Genomic DNA, 25,579 nt, shown 5'->3' with positions numbered 1-25,579 from the left:
TCTCTTGCATTTTTGTTTGGCCTGCCAACTTTTTCTCTCTCTAATTCTCTCTGCCTCTACCCCCACGCCCTACCTTTTTCTTGTAGATATGTTCCCAGAGTCTCCTCTGGGATAGAATAGAAAGTACCTTGGGGTTTGAGGAGCAAGGGACCAGGTAATTCAAAGCCAGAGCAGACGGACTGTGAGTGTAAGCAGATGGAGGATTTGGGTAAAAAAAAAAAAAAATTACAGAACAGTCAATCAGAAAACACTCTTTAAACATTTATGTGCCAGGCTCTCAGCTATGATTACAAATATAAAAGTGGTCTAGATAATCAATCCCTGTCCTCAAGGAACTTACATTCTTCTGGAGGTCGGCGTGGTAACATTCGTTTTTGTACATAGACTATGTGTGAAGTGAATCCAAAATGATTTTTCAGGGTAGGACAGGAACAATTTGTGAAATCTACAAAGTCCTTTTGAAGGCCCTTTAAAGGCAGCTAGGTGGTGCAGCTAGAAGCAGCTAGATAGGTCAGTGGATAGAATGCTGGGCCTGGAGTCATGAAGACCTAAGTTCATATTAGCCTCAGATACTTCGAGGTTCCCAGCTGTGTGAACCTGGGCAAGTCACTTAACCTCTGTTTGCTTTAATCTACTGGAGAAGGAAATGGCAAACCATTCCAGTATCGTTGCCAAGAAAACCCCAGGGACAGTATGGTCCACAGGGTCAGGGAGAGCTGAACACGACTGAACGACAACAGGTAGTGCAGTGGGTAGAGCACTGGGCCCAGAATCAAGAAGACCTGAGTTGAAATTTGACTTTAGTCCCTGGGTAAGTCTTTTAAGCTCTGGCTGCCTTAGTTTTCTCAAATGTAAAATGAAGATAATAATAATATCTATCTCCCAAGGAGGTTGTAAGGCTCAAATGAGATGTTTGCAAAGTGCTTAGCAGCATGCCTGGCACATAAGTGCTTAATAAATGTTAGTTTCCTTCTTTCTTTCATTTTGAAAGAGACATCAGTTGAACTGATCCTGAAAGAGAGCTTGGGGCTGTAAGAGTCCGGATGAGAAGGGGGAGCATTGCAGACATCAGAGACAGCTGGGAATCTTGTGTGTGGGAAACAGCACATTGGCCAGTGTGGCCAGATTATAGAGATCAGGAGAGGAAATAATGTGCAATCAGCCTTTCTCCTTTAGCCCACCCCTTCTCACTACCTTTCTATTTTTACAGTGCTACAGTTATTCCAGTCACCTAGATTTGCAACCTTTGTGTCATTCTCGACTCTTCATTCTCACTCCACATAACCAATCACTTGCCAAGTTTTGCCATTTCTGCCTTCTTAACATCTCTTACCTTCATTCTGGGCTTAGGAACCACACCTGTCAGATGCACACGACACTAGTCTGATACTAGTTCAACACCGACATTAAAATCAGCTCCTCCAGTCTTTGAACGAGGCTGAGGCACATGAATCCTGAGGATTCTGTGCCAGGTCTCTGGTATGTAAACATGGAAATGATTTGTTCAGAGTGTTTTAGAGGAGTCTTGATTAGAAATGGGCATTCACATGGCCACCATCCTAGTTCAGGCCTTCATCACCTTTCACCTAAACCAGAAATGTCAAAACACTCCTCCAGCCTGTTGTGGCCCCAACCAGATTAAAATGTAAAAATATAATTGGGAAATATTTAACAAAATAAATAGAAATACAGTAAAAATACATAATATTAAATTTTAAAGTTAAGTCACTATGTGGCCTGCAGGGATCCTTGTGTACAGCTAAATGGCTCCCATTTCTATTTGAGTTTGACACCACTGACTTAGACTACTGCAGTAGCCTCCTGATAGGTCTCCCTGCCCTCAAATCACTCTATCTTTCACACTGTAGGTATATCCGCATCATTCCCCTGCTCAAGAAGTTTCAGGGGCTCTGTATTACCCCATGGTAAAATACAAATTTCTCAGTTCAGCATTTAAAGGTCTTCATGATCTTGGTAGTGGTTATTGGTGGGGACCTTTTTCAGGGACCATTGGAGAACAAATTGTGCTTTCACGAGGCTGCTTCTTCCCAGAGGGAATGAGAGCTTTTCCTCTCAGCCAAACCTTTTAGAATGAAATAATTTATTTGTAATCTGTGATTTAGTGTTAACTTCTCCAGCAAACTCTTATGCTGGTCTCCTCTACTCTGGAAACAAATAAGCCCTATGATGCCTTGTCACCCTCCTACACCATCTTTCCTCATTCCTTCCCTTTCTGTTTCCCCAGTGATGACCAGAGTGGGGAATCTTTTTTCTTTCAAAGGACCACAGAATAAGATTAGTATGGTACACATCCAAATAAAAGACAACTTATTTCAGTTTTTCTTTAGAGAAAAATATAAACTCACCAACTTTTAAAATTCAGAAATGGGAACATGATACTTTATTCAGTGACTACACTATGTAATTTGCAAAATGTGTCACTTCATGATTATGGCCTATGAAGAAAGACAGTATAATGAAAGTGGAAAAACAGAAATGTGAGTGTGGGGAAAGGTAAGAGAAAAAAGAGGGGAAAGGTGGGAGGAGGGAAAAGTAAGGAAAAAAAGAGAGACTGGGAGAGGGCAGAAGTGAGTGTGTTAATTTACCTAAATTCTTTGGTTATGGGCAAAGTGAGGGTTTATTAAGGTTGGGGAGATTTGAACACCAATCCAAATTTGCAGTCATCTGAGAAGGAGACAATAGAAGGGAACAGCTGAAGATTAGACCTTAGAATCATAGATCTAGAGTTGGAAAGAATCTCAGAGGCAATCAGAAATTAAATTGTCCCTAACTTCTAAGAGCTTATAAAAAGTGCAAAATATATACAAAGTAATTTGGTGGGGTGAGGGCAGTCACAGCTTCGGAGGAGAGAGTTTTAGGAAAGGCTTCATGTAGTATTTTAAGGAGATTAGATGGGAATACAATCAGTTGGTCAATAAACATTTATTAACCTCCCTCATTTTATAGATAAGGAGACTGAGGCCCAGAAAGGTTAAGTAACTTGTACAAAGTTACATAACTAGTTGTCACAGGTGGGATTGGAATCTAGGTCTCCTGACTCCTGATCCAGGGTTCCTTACACTGTACCTGCTTCCTAACAGAAAAAGAAGAGATGGATTAAAGGGCTGGTCTTCAGGAGGGGATGGTCCCAAAAGGCAAAAGTGGGAGGCTTAGGCCGACAAAGAGAAGCACCACCTCTTTGGCAGAATTTGGACCAAATGAGAAGAGAATTGGGGATGACAGAGAGACTTTGAGGTGTAGGCAAAGGGAAGAGAGGAAGTTCAGAACATTCCATCTGTTTTCTCAGTAAAGTAAGAAGTGAGGTTCTCTGTCAAGAGGGAGAGATAAGGTGATGTAGGAGGCTTGAGAAGCAAAGGTTTTCATTAAACAAGCATTTTTTTCCTCTTAGTAGTGTTTTATTTTTTCTAATTACTTGTAAGGATAATTTTCAGCATTCACTTTTATAAGATTTTGAGTTCCAGAATTTTTTCCTCACTCTCTCCCCTCTCCTCTCCCCAAGACAGCACATAATCTGATATGAACTATACATGTACAATCGTATTAAACATATTTCCACATTAGTCGTGTTGTAAAAGAAAAATCAGAACAAAAGGGAAAAACCAAGAGAAAGAAAAAAACAAAGAGAAGATAATATGCTTCAATCTGCATGCAGACTCCATAGTCCTTACTCTGGATGTGGATAGCATTTTCCTTCATGAATCTTTTGAAATTGTCTTAGATCATTGCCTTGCTGAGAAGAGCTAAGTCTATCAAAGTTGGTCATCGCGCAATGTTCTGATTCTGCTCACTTCACTTAGCATCAGTTCATGTAAGTCTTTCTATGTTCTTCTGAAGTCCTCCTGCTCATCATTTCTTATAGCACAGTAGTATTCCATTACATTCATATACCACAATTTGTTCAGCCATTCCTCAATTAATGGGCATCCCCTCAATTTCCAGTTCTTGGCCACAAAAAGAGCTGCTATAAGTACTTTTGTACATATGGGTTCTTTTTTCATTTTTATAATCTCTGGGATACAGACCTAGTAGTGGTATTGCTGGGTCAAAGGGCTTTGTAGTTCTTTGGGCATAGTTCCAAATTGCTCTCCAGAATGGTTGGATCACTTCACAACTCCGTCAATAATGCATTCCAATTTTTCCACATCTTCTCCAACATTTATCATTTTCCTCTTTTGTCACATTAGACAGTCTGATAGGTGTGAGGTGGTACCTCAGAGTTTAAACAAGCATTTTAAAGCTTCTATTGTGTACTAGGTACTATATTAAATGCAGAGGATACAAAGACAGAAATGAAACTGTCCCTAACTTCAAGTAGCTTATAATCTTTGAGGGGAATATGTACACAGATGAGAAAATGCAAAATGTGTACAAAGTAATTTGTGATGGGGAGGGCAGTAAGCTTTGGAGGAAGGAGTTTTAGGAAAAGTTTCATGTAGTATTTTAAGAGGAAATTAGATGGGAATAGACTCAGTCTGTCAGTAAACATTTATTAAGCATCTACTGTGTGCAAGGCACTATGCTAAGTGCTGGAGTTACAAAAAGAAGCAAAAGGCAGTCCCTGCCCTTAAAGAACTTGCAATCTAGTTGGGGAAACATCAAGCAAACATATATGCAAACAAGTTATGTGCAGGATAAATAGGAAAAGATTAAGAGAGGAAAGGCACTAAGTTTAAGAGAAGTTAGGAATGACCTGGAAGCCAGTAGATGGCAATGAGATAGAAGAGGGACAGCCAGAGAAAATGCTCAGAGATGAAGTGTCTTATTTGTGGGACAACAAGGAATCCAGACTCACTGGACTGAAGAGTATGTGATGGGCAGTAAGAAGACTAGAAAAGCAGGAGCGGGGTGGGTTAGGAAGGGCTTTGAATGGCAAACAGAGCAGTTTGTATTTGCTCCTGGTGCTGATTTGGATCCACTGCAATTTCTTACTAGGGGAATTACATGGTTGGATCAGCACTTTAAGAAAATCCCTTTTGTGGTTGGAGGAGGCAAAGACTCGAGGCTGGCAGACCCACCCACTGGCTACTGTGGTAATCCAGGTAACAGGTGATAGGGTCTGCACCAGAATGGTGGTAGTGTAAGAGGAGAAAAGAGGGTGTATTTGTGAGGTGTTGCAAAGGTGAGATTGACAGGCCTGGTAACAGCTTGCCATATGGGTGGTTAGGGCTAGTGAGGAGTCCAGGCTGACTCCTAGATTGGGAGCCCAAGAGACTGGACTGCATTGGCCTCTGTGGTAACAGAGCAGGTAGAAGTGGGGCTTGGACAGGGGGAACTAGGTGGGAGAAGATATAAGTAACGAGACAAGGATGTATTGAATGTATTTGATTAGAGAGGTGTTCGTATTTTTAAGGGGTTTTATTTTATCCAAATACAGGTTGTTAACTGATTTTTAAAAATTTATTTTTGCTACTTCAACAAATTCTTCTCTTTCTCCCCTTAAAAGCGGAGTATAAAGTGTACATTAGTATACTTTAATATCATTAGTATTTTGGTTATCTTATTTACATTTGAATGACTTGATTACATTAAGACAGTTTTTCTTCTCTCTACTCCCCCCTCACTCCCAAGCACTTACTCTCTTTAAGTAATTAAATGAGATTTATGCTTTGCATTTAGAAACCTTTGGGAACCAGAGAAAAATAGAATTATTTCCAAGGAATAAAACTTTTTTTTTAAGAGAAAGGTTCATCATCAGAAGGTTACACCATGTGATAAGTTTTTTCAGCTACAACAACTCACAGAAAACAGAACTGGCAACATTTTAAAAAGATATTTTGTTAATCCATCCTCGTGTTGCCAGAAGGACTATTACACTAGAAAAGAGGAACAGTATATTAATTCTGTTTTCTTAACTCTGCCTTTATACGGTTAAAAATTTAAATTCACAAGCATAAGATTGTGGTGTTAGGTCCTACTGATATTCATGTCGGGAATTCTCTGTTATTACTGTAGCTTTAAGGAATTTCTGCATCTGTGAACTTGGCATCTAGTAAATCACTCTCAGTAGGAGACAGAGGTCTTCAGGTATGGCTGAATGCTCTGAGACTAGTCTGGTGGTTTCAACCAGGCACAGATATCTAGTGTTCGTTTACCATAAGGAGTTTGTGTCAACTCTGCCAGTGAGCCTGAAGTCAGAAAAAACCTTGCAGGGGTAAAGGGTCACAGTGAACTGGAAAAAGAAAGTCAATATGGGGATGCCAAGCTTACAGGAGAGGGATAGGACCATGGTGGTATGGCTACAAGGCTTCCAGAAAGCAGGGGGACTTACCTGACAATCTAGGGCAGCAGGTAGAGGAGACAACATCCCAAAAAGCAGGACTAGCTTTAACCTTAGGAGATCCTCAGAGAGTCTGGGTAAGGGAGATTCACCCTGCCTAGGTTGTAAGAGAAGGGGATAGGAAAGTGAGAGAGGTGTCCGCTGCAGGTAGAGCTTTTCTACCAAGGTCTATGAATTATGTAAAACAGATTTTAGGAAGGCCGAGACACCTAACAGCTTTGCCAAAGCAGATCTTTTGGCTTGAGGGGTAAAGCTAGACAACATCCAGTTCAGACAGACTTAGACTGGCTGACTCCAAAGAAAAGGGCTGGAAGAAGACCTTAATCAGGTGAGGGGGGTGGGGTAGGGGCAGGGGGAGGTGCAGGCTGGGGGAGACAGAACTAAAAAGATTTAATTTAAAGCCTACTTCTTTTCATGTTTTGCACCTCTGTAAACTTTTATATTTTCCTCTTTGTTAGTTTAATCCTCTATGTTTAGTTTTAGGTAAATAGATGGAGCATGTATTAAGCAATTACTATGTGCAGGGTGGCTTATTGGAGGAAAAGTCTGGAGAGGGGGTTGAGCCATGAGGGAAGTGAAACATGTCTGGGGACCCTCCCAGATTATTGGTCTGGGTAGACATTCACCACTCAGGAGAATGGGGAGAGGTTTTTCAGGGAATGAGGTTTTTCCTGGGTAGGAAGGAGGAGGAGGTAGAATCCAGAGAGTGATGAGAATAGTGAGTAAACTAAGTTTTAATTTTAGTTCTGAGTAATAAAAGCCCTAAAAAACACCCAAGTAAAGGGTTGTGTGCTGTTTGTTTGGGTTTTTTTAGACTTACAATAAGGAAAAGCTGTGTTCTCTCTCATAGGTTGAGCCAGGCTGAAGAAGAGAGGCCAAATACATTGAGAAACCAAGAGTGGATGCCAGCAAGTCAAGTACGGGGTCCTGCTGGTAGAAGAATGAGCTGGGTCACATGTGAGGGTATGCTAGGTATGTCAGGGCTAGAGATAAGGAGTGCCCCATACTTATAGCCTCCAATGGGAGGCCTCCTGGCCTCTTGGAGTCAAGTTCCATCAGTCAGAGATGTTGTTTATCATTCTGCTGGTCCAGGCCTGTCTGCTAGTTTCTTCCTACTATTCATAGACAGGCACAGATCAACAGAACCCCATACAAGCGGCTCCTTTGCTCCTTGGAACCAGTCCTGAATAGGTAAATAAGGGAGAGATACTAATCTATACAATTGAGCAGTGCATGCAATATCCCAACACTGCAGGTGAAGGAGGGCCCCATTTCACATGATCTTACAAGTTTTCCAGCTGTGGAGCACAACAGTATTTTTGTGCAGTTATAACCTGCCTCACCAAAGAAGAAGCAAGCAGCTGGACCACATAGCCAGCATCAGTTGTACCTGCCTCTGATTCATAGGGGGAGGGGTTGTTAGCTGAGATAAGCATCTCAGTTGTGTGATTACGAACTGCTGCTTTTTCTCCACCCAGTCCCTACAGGTTTGCCTTTTCTGTCCTAGTATTTCTGATATGCCCCTACTGTTATGTCATGGAGGTGGAGAAGGGGAGGATGGGTGGGTTATCCTGTCTTATACTGAGCCTGTGTAGTATGTTTGCCATCTGTCCAATGCCTTAGTGCTTGTGTATTATTGAGAAAGAAGGAAAGAAGCGAAAGAGGAGTTGGGGAACCCAGTATAGAAGGACTTGGCTCCTCAAACAAAGTCAAAAATCTTTTTGGATTACCCCAGAAAACTCCAGCAGCTGTCACAGCAAGCCCTTTAGATGTCTTGGCCTGGCAGGCACCATACAGTCAGCTTTTTCCAATATTGAAGGCTCCAGCTACACCAGGGAGCTGTCTATAGTTGAAGCCTTTGAAGAAGCCCAGGCTAGGTGGGGTCAGTGACTCAACAAACATTTATTTAGCATTTACTCTGTGCGGAGCTCTAGGGATACAGAGAAAGGCAAAAACAGGCCCTGCTCTCAGGGGTTCACATTCTGATGGGAAGGGCAGTGTGCAAATGTGCATACATGCCTGTCTGAGCTACGAACACAGAAGATAGATGTAGCGTATATGGAAGGTAAATCTCGGAGGGAGAGCACTAGCTGTGGCAGATGAGGCTTGTAGAAGGTGGGGTTTGAGCTGAATGTTGAAGCCAGGAGGCAGAAGTGAGGAGGGGGAGCATCAAGGCATCAAGGATTGAAGCTGGAACTCAAAGGCCGTATAGGTAGAAGCTCTGCCTGAGCACATTGCAGCATACCTTTGTAGGGGAGCCACTTCCACATGGCAGGAGGCTCTTAGCTCTGGTTTTTTGAGCCAGTCTGATTCCTCCCTTTCTAGTGTATGCCTGCCCATTTTTTCAGGTCTCATACATAAGTAATTGTCACTAGTCTGTGAATCACTAGATACAGAAGCCAGATCAAGATTAGCAAGCTCAGAGACTGCTTACTAGAATATTCTAACACCACTCACTACTTCCCACCTCTTCTGTGTTTTTGCCTTTTGCTGCTTTTGGCACCTAGGTGGTATTAATTTTTATAGACTAATAACTACCTTATTAAACTAATTTAAGATGGGTTGTAAGTACTCAACAAAACAACTGAGTGAAAAGGAAGGCAGCAGATGCTTCTTTAAAAGGATAATTAGGAGGACAGATGACGGCAGCAAGACATTATAGTAATAGGAGGCAGCTGGAAGGCACTATAACAGCTCTATTTAGACTCGCAGAATGGTTGGCCTAGAAGAGATCTCAGAGTCAAATCTTCTCATTTTATAGATGGAGAAACAAAGACCTAGCAAGATTAACTGACACGTCCCAAGTCACACAGCTAGCTGTCAGCAGAATCAGAACTAGAGCTGGCTCCTTTCCTGTGCCATAGGATCTCACGGAATTCATAGATCTGAAGTTAAAAGGGACCTCACCAGACATCTGTCAGAGGTAAAAACTGAGGTCCAGGGAGGTTAAGTGACTCGTCCAAGCCAACAGGTGGAGGTGAGAGCTCAGACATCTTTAGAAGGAGTTTTAGAATAAAATTGTTTTCATGTAAAAATACATAGTTAGGATAGTTAGGACCTGGGTTTGAATTTACTTCCTTTGTAAGGAAAAAAAATAGCTGCCACATCCAACAACAAGGTTCATTATAAGTAATGTTTTGCTAAAGATTGGCTTGACAGAAAAATATGCTGCAGACAGAAGAAGCATTGGGGAGCATCGAGCTCATCTTCATTTTATGAATGGGGAAGCTGAGGTGGGGACAAGTAAGTGGCTCATTCCAGGTTGCAACAGCTGACCAGTGGCATAGTCAGGACTTAAATAAAGATGTCTTGCCTTCCAGTCCATGGTGCTGTCTAATTGGAGATGGCATGGTGGATAAGGAGCTGGCATTGGACTTGGAAAGACCTGCCTCTTCCAGATACTGTCTGTGATACCTGGGGCAAGTGATTGTCCTGGTGTCCCCGCTAAGTCACTTAAGACTGCAGAGAAGCTACCTACTTGTATTAGTAAAAGGAATTTCATCATCTGGCAGTTCCCTAAGGAATGAGCTCCTCAGACCAGCCTCTACCATGTAACTAATCAGGATTATGGCTGCCTACTCCTTGACTGAGGTCCTCAGCCCTATGACAGGTCCCTGGCCTGCTTCTGACTCGACTTTCTCATCTGGGTAGCCTCTCTTCCTTAATAGCCAGCAAGAGGTCCAAATCTTCTACAGGACCCATGTCTTTCTTTAGACCTCAGCTCCTTCCAGAAGAACTAGTATATGGTATTTGTTTATTCTGTGTCAGGTTTGGGAAATTGATCCCCCTTGCGTTTAAAAATCGTGTCCTCTGTATTTTCTTGGTCACTGAAAATTTGGGGCCGTCATTGTAAGATATGCAACTTGATTTATCTCCCAATCAATACTGATATATAATTACACACTGAGAGCTAGAAGAGATGTCATTTAAGTGCCTCATTTTACAGGCTTGACAACTGAGGCCCCGAGAAGTTTAAATGAGCTGCCTCAGGTAATAGTCATGAGGTGGGGTTCAAAGCCAGGCTCTCCATTTTCAGAAACAGTACTCTTTCCACCATATCATGCTGCTTCCTGTATTGATGGAAGTATTTTCTTTCATAGGGTAGAGGGGAGGGGAGGGAAAGAAAAAAAAGAAATTTACATTATAGCTTTATTATATATTTAAAAGGAATAGCATTTTGTACATAATAGATTTGCAGTTTCATGTGCAATCACCTTTTTATTATACTGTGTTATGAAAATGCTTGTTTTATTCCATAAATTAAAAATAAAATAATTTGTTAAAAAATATGTGCTTAAATACTTTTAGGATCTGTATTTTTAGCAATTTGAGGACTCCATCCCATGAAACAGATCACAACCCCTCCCTGATGTTCTGCATGAATTGCTGGGGCCAAAAAAAAAATCATCCCCTGGCAGCCAGTCATCTGATGATGTGCCTCTTTGAACTTATTGAGGCTGGTCTTTGGTCAGCAGATAGCAGCTATTGACAGGTCCAGTGGACAGACCCACAATGGATCGCTTCTTGAAGCCTCCAGCTTGGTAGGACCTTTGAGAGTTGGAGCTTGACTAATATGGCCTTTGAAAAGCAAGAGTCACTTCCACATTATAAGGCATTGGAGTAGGACTTTAGGGGAGGTAAGAATGTGTGCATTTGCAAGAAACTATTAAAATGCCCCAAGTTGTTCTCTTGGCTGCTGTTTCTCTGACCTACCCCAGGTCCCAGCTTTGTCACTTGAGACATCCACCCTTCATATCCCTCTTAGGATCTGGTTTCATCCCAGTTAAAGGGAGATGTATTTTTGTCTTTATTTTCCTGCACGATACATTCCTGTCCCTTTTTCTCTTCCTTGTCCCACCATGAGACTTAGCCTGAGCCAAAATATCTTTAACCAAGAGAAGTGTAATGTTAGGCAATCCTTCCCCTCCTTCTGTGTCGAGTTGCAAGTCAGTGCCTCTTGGGCATCTCGGTAGCATTAGCGATTGTGTAAAAATAAGAAAATGAAAGCCATAAATCCTTTTTATTGCGTCTAAGTCTTGAACATTTGAGAGTCCAGTGGCCAAAGGGGAGTTCCTCTTGCTGAGTAATTAATAAATGCGGTCATCTCCACTGGGGCCTCAGCAAGAGGGAAGGGAAACGCTGAGCGTGTGGTGAAAGGGAGGTGGGGGGGAGAAAAAACAACAGGGTTTGAGGCTTTCTCCTCTCTGCTGGTTTTTAGTCAGGATGTTGGTGTTGAGAAAATATAGCAAAAACATTGCTTTTTCTTTTTTCTTTTTCTTTCTTTCTTTCTTTTTTTTTTGGTGGTAGATGAGAGAGAAGGTGAGTGAAAGAACAACTGTTCTAAAGAACAGTCACCAGTTTGACCTTTAGCAGTTGGGGCTGTGGGATGGAAAAGGGGGGGGGGTGAGAAGGGATGGGGGATGGGCAAGGTAAATATTAGTTCTGTGGGTCTGAGAACTGACTTCTCAAGGAACTGAATTCTCAACAGCCTTATGTGAGGTTGAGACAAAAGTGAATGAGGGAGGGAGAAACTGAGCCCTGGATGCTTCCCAGCAATCTTTCCCCTCTTGGTGATTTACCAGCTCACTCTGCACTGTGGTTTTGCCATCTACCTCAGGCCTTCACTCTGACCCTCCTCTTCCTCACCCTGGGCAGAGGCCTTTCTTGGAGCCAGGTCTGGCTTGTAGTTATCACCAGCCTCTTTTAGCAGGGAAGATCTTCTTCTACAAAGCTACTCCACCTGACACTTATACCAGGGGATGTCTTTTTTTCTGATTCTGCAGTGGTCCTAGAGTATGGCTGTCACTAACAAACCACTTTGCCACTTGTTTCCACACTGGGCAAACACATCTTTTTAACTGAAATATTTAACTTCTTCAAAAATATTTTTATTTGCTCCATTAAATATTTTCCAATTACATTTTAAAATATTTTTAACATTCATCTTTAAATGTTCATCTTTAACATTCATCTTTAAAAATTTTGAATTTCAAATTCTCTCCCTCCTTCTTGCTCCTTCACTCCCCCTTGAGAAGACGAGCCAAGCAATATGATATTGATTATACATGTGAAATCATGTAAAATGTGAAATACTTAAATTTTAATTAATATTTTCAATAAACATTATTACATACTTAGTGTGTGGATGCAAACCCATATCTTCTCTCACCTAGACTATTACCTGCTCCTCTTATCTTAATAAAAGTATTAATAAAAAATTTGGTTCTCTTTGGACAACTCTGAATCTGATCTCTTTGATTGTATGAAATATGATTGACTCTAGTTTCTTAGCTTTGCGTAGGCCCAGCTTAGCCCTTGCTAGCACCTTGCTTGAAGAGAGAACAGTTCATCTATGGATCTTGTCCTGCTTGAGCCCTATTTGATTTTATCTTGGGTCTGGGTTGTTTTTTTGTTGTTTTTGTTTTTAGCTGCGCTATGACCTAGTCAGAGAATTTTAAAATCCTTGAGCTGGATGGGATCTGAGAAATCATCTATTCATATCTGGTCATCTCATCAACAAGTGAAAAAGTTGAAGCCAAGAAAGATTAAGTAACTTGTCTGGCAGTGTGACCTTGAGCAAATCATTTAACTTCTCGGCCTCAGTTTCTCATCTGCAAAAGTGAGGATAATAACTAGCGCTTAGTATGCTGTTGTGAAGATCAAATGGGATATATGCTTTGCAAACCTTAAAGCATGTGATAGTGCTTATTTTATTAATCTCCAGTGTCACATGGTAAGTTAGTGGTAGAGCCAGGACTATAACCCAGATCACCTGACTTCCTAAGTAATTTTGTGTTAATCCATGTTATTTTTTTTTAATGGAATTCAAGGTTTTTGTTTTTATTTTTGTTTTTTACCAAATGGCCAATATTAATCATACTCACTACTAGTTTTAAATGTTAGTTCTTAAGTGGTGTCAGTCTTCTTTTTTCCCTCACTTGTCATTCAACATGTAGGCTCATCTACCAAAACATCCCCTAGAATTAGGTACTGCTTTGATCCATCAAGTATTTCACCCAGATGTTGTCTCTTTTTGTTAACAGCTGATGGAGCTGACTCTCCCAGTCTAAAACTCCCTTTCCAATTCCTCTTCTAGTCTTTGTTTTCTGCTTGACACCTCATGAATTGATTACTTTCTTCTCCAGTAGTTTTTCCTCTGTCTGTTTCCATGTGGAGAATTGACTCCTTCATTCCACTTTTGGGTTGCCAGTGTGGTTTCCATTAGAATCCTTTCAAAAGCTCCTTCATTACATTTTAATTGTAGGGTATCATTAAATATGCATCATCCCAGAAAAACAGGTTACTTCCACCAAGGTAAGAGGTGATCTTCAGCTATATTTTGCCACTTATTTTCAGATTTCACTAATAAGAGTCTGTCTGGTGTGAGCTACCTCATCTCTTCAACATATTTCTGTCTCTACAACAATTTTGTTTTTCTTTCTCATCTTAGAAGTAATTTGCCCTTCCTCTCCTAGAATGTTAACCTCTCTACTTATACTGTAGATTCCATACCTTACTAATTACTTATTTCTATATTTATCCCATGCTACTTTAATAACATCTTCAATTTATTGTCTCCTTCCCCTCTGCTTTCTAGTATATTCAAGTCTCCCTCATGTTGAAAAACCTTCTTTTGATATAACTCTCCTGTTTCTTTCTGATCTCTCTGCTAGATAGACTTCATGAACATTTATTTATTCTCTACCTATTTTCTCAGTTTTCCTTCTTAAGCCCCTGTTACTAGTCTTTGACTCTTCTCTTGAAACCGCTCTTAAAGATCTCATTAATGCAGAGGTTCTAACCCTTTTTGTGTCCCCACCATTGTCAGTTTGAGGAAAACTGTCAACCACTTCCTGAATATTTTAAAATGCATGATATAAAATATGTACTGTTACAAAAAAACCACCAATTATATTGAAATAAAATAATCAAAATAGAGTGTTAGATCAGTGGAATAGATTAGGTACACAATACATTATAGTAAATGACCATAGTAATTTAGTGTTTGATAAACCCAAAGATCCAAGTTTTTGGGACAAAAACTCATTATTTGACAAAAACTGCTAAGAAAACTGGAAAGTGGTATAGCGAAACTAGGTATAGACCAACCTCCTACTCTGTATACAAAGATAAAGTCAAAATGGGTACATGATTTATATATAAAGGATGATGCCATAAGCAAATTAGGGGAAGCATGGAATCATATACCTGTCAGATCTATGGATAAGGGAAGAATTTAGAACCAAACAAGATAATAGAATTGCAAAATATGAATGCATAATTTTGATTATATTAAATTAAAAAGGTTTTGCATAAACAAAACCAAGGTAACCAGAATTAGAAAGGAAAGCAGAGAATTGGGGAAATAATTTTACAGCATGTGTCTCTGATAAAGGCCTCATTTCTAAAATATATAGAGAACTGAGTGAAATTTATAAGGATACAAGTCATTCCCCAACTGATAAATGGTCAAAGGATATGAACGAGCAGTTTTCAGACAAAGAAATCAAAGCTGTCTATAGGCATATGAAAAAATGTCGTAATCACTATTGATTAGAGAAATGCAAATTAAAACAACTCTGTGGTACTACCTTGTACCTATCAGATTGGCTAATATGACAGAAAAGGAAAATGATAAATGTTGGAGGGGATATGGGAAAACTGGGACACTAATGGACTGTTGGTGAAGTTGTAAACTGATCCAACCATTCTGGAGGGCAATTTGGAACAATACCCAAAGGGCCATAAAAGTATGCATAACCCAGCAATACTACTATTTGAGCTATATCCCAAAGAGATTTTTTTAAAAAGGAAAAGGACCTATTGGTACAAAATATTTATAGCAGCTCTTTTTGTGATGGCAAAGAATTGAAACTTGAAGGAATGCCTGTCAATTGGGGAGTGGCTAAACAAGTTGTGGTAAAAGATTGTAATGGAATATTATTGTGCTATGAGAAGTGACAAGCAGGATGATTTCTGAAAAATCTGGAAAGATTTACATAATCAGATGCAGAATCAAGTGAGCAGAACCAGAAGAATGTTGTACACAGTAGCAGCAATATTGTATGATGAACAATGGTGAATGACTTAGCTATTCTCAGCAACACAGTGATCCAAGACAGTCCCAAAGGATTTATGATAAAAATGCTATCCACCTCCAGAGAAAGAACTGATGGTGTCTGAATACAGTCCAAAGCATACTATTTTTCATTTTTTTTTTAGTTTGAGTTTTCTTCCACAAAATGGCTAATATAAAAATATGTTTTACATGATTGCACATGTATAACCTATACAGATTGCTTACTGTCTCAAGGAAGGGGGAGAGGAGGGATGTAGGTATAGAATTTGGAACTAAAAACTTTTTTAAAAGAATGTTAAAAACTTTTTTTTTACATGTAATGGGGGAAAAATAAGATATTAAAAAATACAAATACTCAAAGTCTGAAAGAGGCAAAACCTGCAAAAAAAGAGAAAAGAAATACAGTCATCAACATTTTTTGGTTTTTCTTTCTTTTTTTCCCCACCAAATAGTATTTTACTTTTTCCAATTACATGTAAAGGTAATTTTCAACATTATCAACATATTTTTAAAACAAGTTCACAGATCCCAAGTTAAGAATCCCTGTACTGGTGGAGCCCTTTTTGCCAAATGTAGTAGCCTTTTCTAAGTTCTCCTTTTCCTTGAATTCTTAGCAGCTTTTGATTCCATAGGGTACCTTTTCCTTTTTCAAATTCACCTCCCTTGCTTTTTGTGACACTGACATTTTCTGCTTCTCTTCCCTCTGAAACCACTTTTTTTCCTCACTTTTGTTGACTTCCTCTTTCCTCTGTCTCCTTGCTGTGGGTTTTCCCAAAAATTCAGAACCTGTGATTTTCTCTGTATTCCCTCCTATCGTGAGCTAAGCTGGTTTTACCACATAACTATCACCTCTATGCTAATGATTCTCAAATACAGGTAACTATTTTCAGCCCTGATATTTCACTCAATTCCCAGTCTCATATCTCCACTTGCTTATATGACCTCTTCCATCACTTTAAATTCAACATTTTAGCACATTCTGGCCGCTCCCAGAGGTGACCTCTCCCACATTCACTGTTTTTACCAGTGTACCACCATTCTTACAGAGGGTAGGTTCAGAACTGTAACCATCTTTGACTCTTTCTTCCTCTTAATCCTCTACATCAAGGCTTCTTTTCCTTCTTTTGTGTGTCATGGACCCCTGTGTCAATCCTAGTTAAGTTTTTAAATAATTGAAGGAAATGCTAAATTTCAGTTAGAGGTTAATGAAAATACAGATGTATTTTTCCCATGGATCCCCCTAAAATCTGTCTGTAGGCCTCAGCTTAAGAACCCCTGCTTTAGATCCATTTAGCCAATAAAGGCTAACAATTCTTCCTTCTAAAGTGGTTCTCATATTTATCTCTTTTATTTTTCATTCTGACTGCCATCATCCTAGTCCAGGCCCTCATTACTTCACCTCTAGTGTTTTGCAACAGCCTGCTAACTGATCTCCCTGACACCATTCTTTCCCTTCAGTAGAGCCGAAATGTAATTGTCAGACTAATTTTAGAAAACCAACTTATGGCTTTCCTCTGCTCAGGAGTCTCTAGCTCCCTTTTTCCTACAGTACCAAGTCCAGATTCCTCAGTTTGACATCCCAAACTCTCCACAATCTAGCCTCATGCTATCTATTCAGCCTTTCCTCAGTGCTCAACTTCTTTTTTTTTCTTTGTAAAATGATCATCTGGAAATAATAGGCTTAGGTTCTGCAGTTTGAATCCTGAGGGCTGAAGCCATCACAGAGTCAGGCCATCTGTGTCATTCAGTCTTGATGAAACCAGGTAGTGAGACTAGGGCTGAGGTATGTAATTTGAATAATCCAGGGCAATTCACAGATTAGAGTCATGAGCAGAAGGGAATTTTGCAATGTTTCGAAGTCTTTTGTGTAAAATAATATCAAAAATAGCATGAAATGGTTTCCAAGCATCAAGTCCTGTCCTTGAGGGACAGTTGCATTGAGGATTTACCTCCTTGTGTAGAAGCCCCCACCAGTTTGGCCTTGCCCTGAGCTCAAGTGGCCCTTCTTGTGTGCGACAGCCTCTCTCCACTGTCTGAGAATCTAGACTGCCTGATGGTGCAGTTCAGTTCAGAGGCTTGCTTCTAAGCTTTCTCCTCATCAGACCTAGTTCACTCTGAGGTTTTGGGCAGGTGTCTCAAAGTGATACTTTTGTTGTAGTGGAAATAACACTGGATTTGAAGGTAGAGGACCTGGATTCAAATCCCAGCTTTGTCACCTAATACTCAAGTTATCTTAGGCAAGTCATTTAACTCCCTATATTTCCTTTCCCACATCTGTGAGATTTCATCTAACAAGCATTTGTTTAAGAACTTAGTATATGCCAGGTACTGTGTTAGATGCTCGGGTTACAAAGACAAAAGCAAAACTTCCTCTTTTCTCATGAACATTAGGTTGATTGTAAGTTCCTTGAGGGCAAGAGACTATCTTTTGCTTCCTTATATCCCCAGTGCTTAGCACAGTGCCTGGCACATAGTAGGGGCTTAATAAATGTTTATTGAATGAGAGACGTTTTTATTCTACAGGCTGAGAGTTGGTCAATTCTCCCTTTCAACTCCTATTAACAATTTTGGTTCCATTTTATGACTTGATTATGATTATTGGCTTATTGCTGTTTATCTCTTTTCTATTAGTCTTATCTAGCTAACAAGATTATAACTTCCTTCAAGACAAAATCCGTTGCTGGGTCTAGCACCATGTTGGGTATATGGATGGTGCTCAAAAAAATAGGTTGAATATTAACCTAGTCAGGGTATTTTCCTTTAAGTGTATCACAATATTTTGCTTATCTTTCTTTAGTAATATCTCCAGGTTCCAAGTGAATTCCTCCTTGTCTATGACAGTAGGGCTGCTGAGTCTCCTGAATTTGCCAAAAGTTTCCTGGAATCATTGGCGAGGCCCCTGACTCACAGGCAGAGATATTTTCCTCCCAGGATACCAGACAGTGACCGCCCATCCAACCACCCCACTCTCTGGCATGATTTCTTGGAGGGAGTGGCTTGGAGAGAATGCAAGGTCACCTCCCTGGCTTACAGCAGAGGAGTGGTACCAACACCACCTAGCAGCAAAATGTTGTTAGCCTGCATGGCGATCTCAGTAACTGCATTCATGAATTGTAAGGAGGAGACTCCCCTTTTCTCATAATTTCCAAAGCCTACCATTATTGTGTTAGTAATAGTAATAGTAACAAAAATTATGAAAGTAGTAATAATACCTTACATTTGAATTTGGCTTTATGGCTTCTAAGCGTACATACATTATATCATTTGGTCTTCATCCCATGCTGTAATAACGCCAGGTACTATCCTTGCTTCACTGGTGAGGAAAGTGAGTTTCGAGAGGTTAAGTGACTTCTGAGAGATTACAGAGAGTAAGTTTCAGAATGAGCACTACATCTGTGGTCTTATATCTCCTAGTTCAGTATTCTTTCCACTGTGCCCCATGATGCCATAAGATGCCAAAAGCCAACTATTTTAAGCCAAGCAGAGTAGCCTTTGTGCCCTGGTGTGTGCAATCTTATGGCATTTCTTTTCCCTCTTTCTGCTTTTATGCAGTGAACCCCAACTTTACCTTCCCTTTAATCGGGGTTTGAGGGCTTTCTCATGAGCTCTTTATTACTTGTTGGTCTGTGGCACTCTGAGAATGTGCAGACTAACCTCCCTTCTGGAAGAGTCTGTTAGATGGTGGCAATTCAGAGATCATTCCAATTCCTGTGAAAGTTTCTAAGAAGAAAGTACTTTTTGTACCATCCTTACATCTTGAATTTGACAAGGGAGGCATAGGGAGGTGGTGACACAGAAGCTTATATTAAAACATGATGGACATGGAAGATCTAAGGAGCCAGTGATGAGAGACTGCATGTGGAAGACATGCTATGAAGGTACACCCCCTTTCCCCCAACAGTATTGTACATCATAATAATATCTCACATTTATTGAGTATCATAAAATTTAAAAAGCACTTTAAATATATTTTCATTTGATCCTCACAACAACCCTGATTGGTGCTATTATTATCCCCATTTTACAGATAAGGAAACTGAGGCTGAGAGCCGTTAAGTGACTTGCCCAGATTCACACAAGTGGGAATTGTCTTGAAGTGGTATTTGAACCTAGGTCTTTCTGATTACAAGTCTAGCCCTCCATCCACTATGCCATGCTGCCTGTTACATATAGAGGCATGGAACTTCTCAGTCAGAAACCAACCTGGCCTAGTCTAGCATTTAGTTGTATCTCCAATAGCTACCCCTCATAATCTGACTGACAACAGTTATGGAGTACACTTACTGCCCACAGACCAATGGACCTCTTTCATCTAGGAACACAAGGACTTTAATGGGCAGGTTCTGTGGGATGTATGCCAACCCACACAACTGGACAGTGAGGCATAATGTCCCAGAGTTGTGGGTCAGGCTATTCTTGGTTTATCCCAGCTATGGAGAAAAGTAATATTTTTATTCAACAACTACTGCCCTGCTGATTCTTAGAGGCTAGTGCCGTTAAAGGGAGGGGAAGTATGAACTCTGGAATTCCAGTGTCACCTACGTAACTATTGCTGCTTCTCTCTTTGTCCCTTGCTGGTGTGTTTTCATTTTTCATCCTGGTGTATTTAACAGCTCTTTTCTCTACTTCTCGTGTGGATTCAGTCAGTCAACAGGCACAACAATAATAATCCTAACATACTAATAGCAGCTGCAACAACAGCTGTGTGGAGATTGTGGGTGTTGTACCAAGAAGGAACACAAATACTCAAAGGATCACAAGTCAGATAGTATATTATGCACAAGCATGAAAGGATGTGGCTCCCCACCCCTCCGCTCCTGCGGATAGTCACTGGTCGTGGCGTGGCCATAGAATGGTGATGCACATTCCATTTGAGAGCACAGAGCTCTGGGTCTCTGCCCTCATATCTGGGCAGCTTCATAAGAACCAAGTGGGAGGGGGACCTTACATGTAGTCAGTCAGCAGGTGGCCCAGACTGCAACCCGCCGCTGGCGCCCCATTTCACAAGAACATTGTGATTAGGATAATTTGATAACATTGCATACATAGATTAGATGAAGTTTTCTAAACTGATTATGATCAGGAGAACGTTGAATTCTTTGTCTAAATGAACCTGATGAAACCAGTTATGGAGTACATGGGAACTTCCTGGTATGTAGGCAAGTCAGTCAGGGACAGACATGGAGCCTTTTCTGTCAGCTAGGGCCTAGAAATAGACCAGTCCTTACGCTAACATTTGTACAGTGATTTAAGGTTTGCCAGGCAGTTTGTATAATCTTGACTATGTATCAAGCGCAGTACCAGGGATAGACATACAAAAGTGAAACAGTCCCAGCCCTCACGCAGTTTATATTCTTCTGAAGTGGGTATGGATTTGACTTCCATCAAACATCTGCATACTTACAGTTTTGGTTATCACTTTTCAAAGTTCCATGAATCTGTGCTGGGGATTGAGGTGGGTGTTAGCAGTACATAGCTGCAGTTCTATTATTTGGGCTTCTGATCATATTTACAAAAACAGCTTTTGGTTAGGTGTCCCACTTTCAGATTAAGATAATACATTGAAACAACAAATTTGTTTTAAGGAGAACACCATAGTTTGTTAGATCTTATATCATATCTTTCATTCTAAGAGAAGAAAATGTCTAAGTGACAAAACGTTTACTTCACTATATCAAGGATATATAATTCCATTGGTGTGGGTACTCTGTCCACTGCGCCGGCCCCATCCAGGCTAGCTGGGTAGGAAGTACTGTCAGCCTTCCCTGAGGACCTGCAGGTAGTCCCGACTTTGTTTGATGGGGTAGGAAGAGGGACTGTGGGTCTTCATAATGGTTGGATGAACTGGGAGTCCTCAACTACAGTCTTTGTAGTGAGATAGAGGACCACTAGCTCTTACCATCTGTCCTGCTACAGCATCCTGAAGTCCTCTAGGCCTGTCTGTTCTCCTGCTGTGGCCTCCAGACCCTTGGCACCAATCTGACTTTCTGGAATGCTGAGGGACCCGTAGGCCTTGCCCTCTACCCTGCCACTGTACCCTTAAGGCTCCTGGGCCTTTCCATCCATCCACCCCCAATTAGATTTTGAGCTCCTGGAGATCAAGGTCTAGTTTTTTTTTTTTCTATTCGTATATCCAGCTTAGCATAGTACTTGGCATGTAATGCTTAATAAGTGCTTTTTTGTTAATCCATTTATTCAACCCATAGTCATTCTTCTACCACTTAGTAGAAGGTCTCATATAACTTTTGTGGACTAAAAAAAATGTCATTTTGAGGCCCACCTGATGGTGAACCTCTCAGAACTTTGTTAGACAGGTCCTAACATAAGGTACATTCCATATTGGAAACCTTTCCAGTGTAGAAGGAATCCAAGCATGGACTCTGGTGGCATGGCCTTCAGCTCATTTATTAAGTATCTGTTATGTACCAAAGACAAAAATGAAAGGCCCACTTTCAAAGGACTTATATTCTGTTGGAGGTAGTGGTGGTGAGACAACATGTACATACAAAAATAAATACTGTGTGGATACAAAGTAATTTCTAGGGGTGGGGTGGTGGTGGAAGGCACACGTTTAATATTATGGGAAGCTTTGTAAACAAAAGAATATAAGTTTCAGAGGGCATGATGGAGATGTAAGGTGGGATAGAGACATGGAAAGAATGGGCTTGGCATGGGTGGATATGAGGAAGTGGTATCCGGGAAGGGACACGTCTGCCTTAGCATTTGTGATGTGGATTTGATTTTTAATCTCTGAGCAAGCAGTAGAAGGGGGTAGAGTGTGTAATTATGCAATCAGCAAGTATTTGTTAAAGACTTACTATATGTCAAGAACTCTGCCAAGCTCAGGTAGCTATTTCCTGGTCTTGCCTGATGGTCAAGACAAGGGTCAATGTAGTCTTGGTGCCTGGCTGGTTATAGAATGATGAGGAGTAATTGAGTTATTCACCATCCAATTACCAGCCTAATTAGCCCTGCCCTTCACTATTGAGTATATAATTTATTCCAGGGTGGTGAGTTTGGGAGAGTCTTTAGTCCTGGTCTTGACAGTCATTGTGGAAGGGCAAGAGGTGAGTTCCTGGGTCATCTCCATTCCTACCCCTCCACCATCACGTCCCTCAGGGAGAAGACAAAATATTTTGGTTAAATCCATATTCGGATGAGATATGTCCAAGTATGCATTTTCCATGCCATAGTTAAAAGAAATGTGAAAAACCTTTGGCTATCCATTGACTATCTGGTAATGACCAACAGTTCGGGGCCATCTGTAGAGAAGAGGGCATTAAATCAGAAAGCATAATTATCAGTCATCTTGCCTTCACTACCAAAAATGTCAGCACAACAAAGTCTTCCTCAGTGTTCCTAGGTTTGTGAATGTTACCTCAGGAGTATTTTTGCCTGCATCCCAAGCATAGGCAGAGAATAAAAGATGCCTAAACACCAAGGGCATCTTGTTTACTAGCTGGTCTTAATATGCCCGGGTGCCACCACTCAGTTGCCACAGCAACCAGCTGCTGCTCTAGGCGATTTCCTCAGCTGCCTCTTTCTCTCCTGCCTCGGCAAGGTCTAATTTGCATTTCCCAACCTCCTCTTCACCTCCCTGCCCCTAGCCCGACTTCACATGCTGTCAACTTTGAAAGAGGCTCATCTTTTTTTCTTTTTAAACTTAATAAGCATTTGGAATCATCAAGCATTGGTTTTTCCCCAGTGCTTTCTGGCAGACACCTTTCACTGTAGAGGCAGCATGATATGATTGGAAGGTTGTTGTCTCTGGAGTCAGAAGAGCTGGGTTCAAGTCTTCCCACTCATGTGGCCTTGAGGAAGTCACTTAACCTCCTTTTACTCACCTATAAAATGAGGGGGTTGGTCTAGATGGTTTCTGAGGTACCTTCTAGCCTCAGACCTGTGATTCCATCTGCCTTAGGACTGCTCTACCCAATATCACCAGGGTTTTCTTTCTCTTTTCTGTATTTAGTGGGTTGTTTGGGGGCCTCACCTAAAAGACACTTAACTACAAAGTGCAATTGTTCTTGTTCTGTTTCAAGGGTGTCAGCATGGAGACCATGAGTGAGAGTAAGGTAGTGACCCCTGACTTTGGCACAGGACCTGCAGAAACCACCCCCAAGCCTTTGCCATTTAAGGATCCCAATTTTGTGGTGAGTATTTGTTGTTTAATTTTTAGATACCTTAGAGATTCATTGAAGTAGCTAAATAGAATGCTGATTTCCTTGCATTATATGTTTTAGTGATAAAGATAAAGTATTTTCTGTGTTACACATGATCCAAAGTTACTTCAATGGAAATTAAATGTTAATTTGGCAAGAAGATTGTGAATATTTTATGGAAAATTGCCATAGACCCACTTCCCATGCCAAAAATTAATATTCAGTGGTGGATAATTTTAAGGGATTTTGTTTTGACTCTGAAATCATAGCTCTTTAAATCACTTAAAATTTTGTTTTGTTTTGTTTTTACATCACTAGGATTCTCCCAGTATACCTCTGATCCCCACCCAGAGAGCCATTCTATATAGCCAATAAAATTTTAAGGAAAAAAAAAGATGGAGGGAAAAAAATCAGCAAAACTGATCAATATAGAAAAAGTTTGAAAATATATGCAATGTAGTACACTTGTACACCTCTCCAAAGGAGTGGGGTGGGAAGGTCTATTACTAAATGGTGTCCACAAGGTTGCTGGTTTGGTTTTTAATCTTAGGAGAATCTTTGGCCTATCAATCATGTGTTGAATGATTAATCAATAAGCATTTTTTAAGCGTTTATTGCCAGGCAGTAGATGTAGGAGAAAGAAAAGTCCCCTGCCTTTAAGGAGGAGATAGTATGTATACCTATAAATAGATGGCAAAAATACAGAAGGTAATCTAGGGGAAGGCACTGGCCTCTGGGAGTGTCTTTATTTTTTCTATTAAAATAGAGAATTTTCCAGAGATATCAAAGGAAAAATATAGCTCAAATTTTATGGAATTTGAAATGTATAAGAGGCCTTAAAATACAGCTAGAATGAGCTTGATGATATATATTCAAGCTTCATAACAAAGGAAATATTCTGCTAACTTATATGGGAAGACTTGTTAAAAATAATAAATCGTATTTTATTCTTTTACGTTAAGAAAATGTTTAGTGCACAACAGATTTGCCAACGATGATTGGGCAGGACAAGAGTTTTTGCCCGTGCCTGAGCAGCAGCGCTTGGTGTTTCTGCTTGTTTTTGTCCCTTCTCTTGTCACTGTCCTTGTGTGTGATATAATATATTCTTATTAACATTTGAAAGGTTTTGGAAAATATGTTGAGCTCTTGGGGCATCGGAATTCTTGTTTTGAGGGTGTAGCAGGATAAGGCAGGCAGAGCGAGGTCCTAGGCAATAATCACGGTGAAGTGGCTGGTGGAGGCAGGAAATGGACTTTGGCAAGGCAGTCTCTGCTTATTGTAGGTGGGGGATCTTTGATAGTTCAGGGTTGAAAAACCAGAGGTGTCAGGTTTGGAGAGCTATCCTGATGGAAACATGGGGGAGATAGAGAAGTGCCTGTGGTGGTACTGAATCTCAAGTAGCTGGAACATTGTCATTTTAGAAACTCTCCTCTTCTTGACCACTCAGGGGTAGGGAGCCTGCAGCTTTCAGGAAGGCTGTCAAGTGAGGCCCTTTGACTGAATCCAAACTTCACAGAACAAATCCCCTTAATAAAAGGATTTGTTCTGTAAAACTTGGACTCAGTCAAAAGGCCACACCCAAGAACCTAAAAGTCTGGAGTCTAGACTGACACTTTGTTAAGGAAACATATCCTGTATAAATCCTGCATTTTTTTTTATTTTGCCTCACAGTTGCTATACAGTCTTTGCCTCTGTTTCAGAATGTTATCTTGTCATTTTACAGCCTATCTGATGGACCTTGCTCTCAATTTTGGCTAGTTCCTGTTCATCTCCATGACAAATCTTCTGTAACTTCCATCTGGAAGCCTTATCTCCACTTCTGCCTCTGTATACACTGCTTCTCTGTTTCATATTTATGGTCATCTAAAAGCTTCTCCAAAATATCATTTGGATCAAAAAGGTGGCAAGGTGTAGTTGAAAGAGCAGTGCATGTGAAGTCAGAAGACCAGGGCTTGAATCTAGGCTCTCTTTTGTATGTCTGTGTGACTCTGGAGAAGTCACCAGCAACTTCACTTCTTCTGAGACTGTGTTTCCTAATAG

General features: G+C 40.6%; 1 protein-coding gene across 1 annotated transcript in view; it reads left to right on the top strand.

The window, feature by feature from the left end:
• INO80C (INO80 complex subunit C) overlaps positions 1–25,579 on the top strand; it is a 50,183-nt gene that overhangs the window by 12,646 nt on the left and 11,958 nt on the right. Inside the window, exon 2 of the mRNA XM_036740265.1 lies at positions 23,420–23,530. Coding sequence (XP_036596160.1) covers positions 23,420–23,530 — 111 coding nt within the window. The remainder of the gene's footprint in view (positions 1–23,419; positions 23,531–25,579) is intronic.

This window comes from Trichosurus vulpecula, chromosome 1 (assembly GCF_011100635.1).
Source record: "Trichosurus vulpecula isolate mTriVul1 chromosome 1, mTriVul1.pri, whole genome shotgun sequence".
Classification (NCBI taxonomy): Eukaryota; Metazoa; Chordata; class Mammalia; order Diprotodontia; family Phalangeridae; genus Trichosurus; species Trichosurus vulpecula.
Note: the sequence above shows the minus strand (reverse complement) of the source record. Positions and strands in the feature narration are given on the sequence as shown.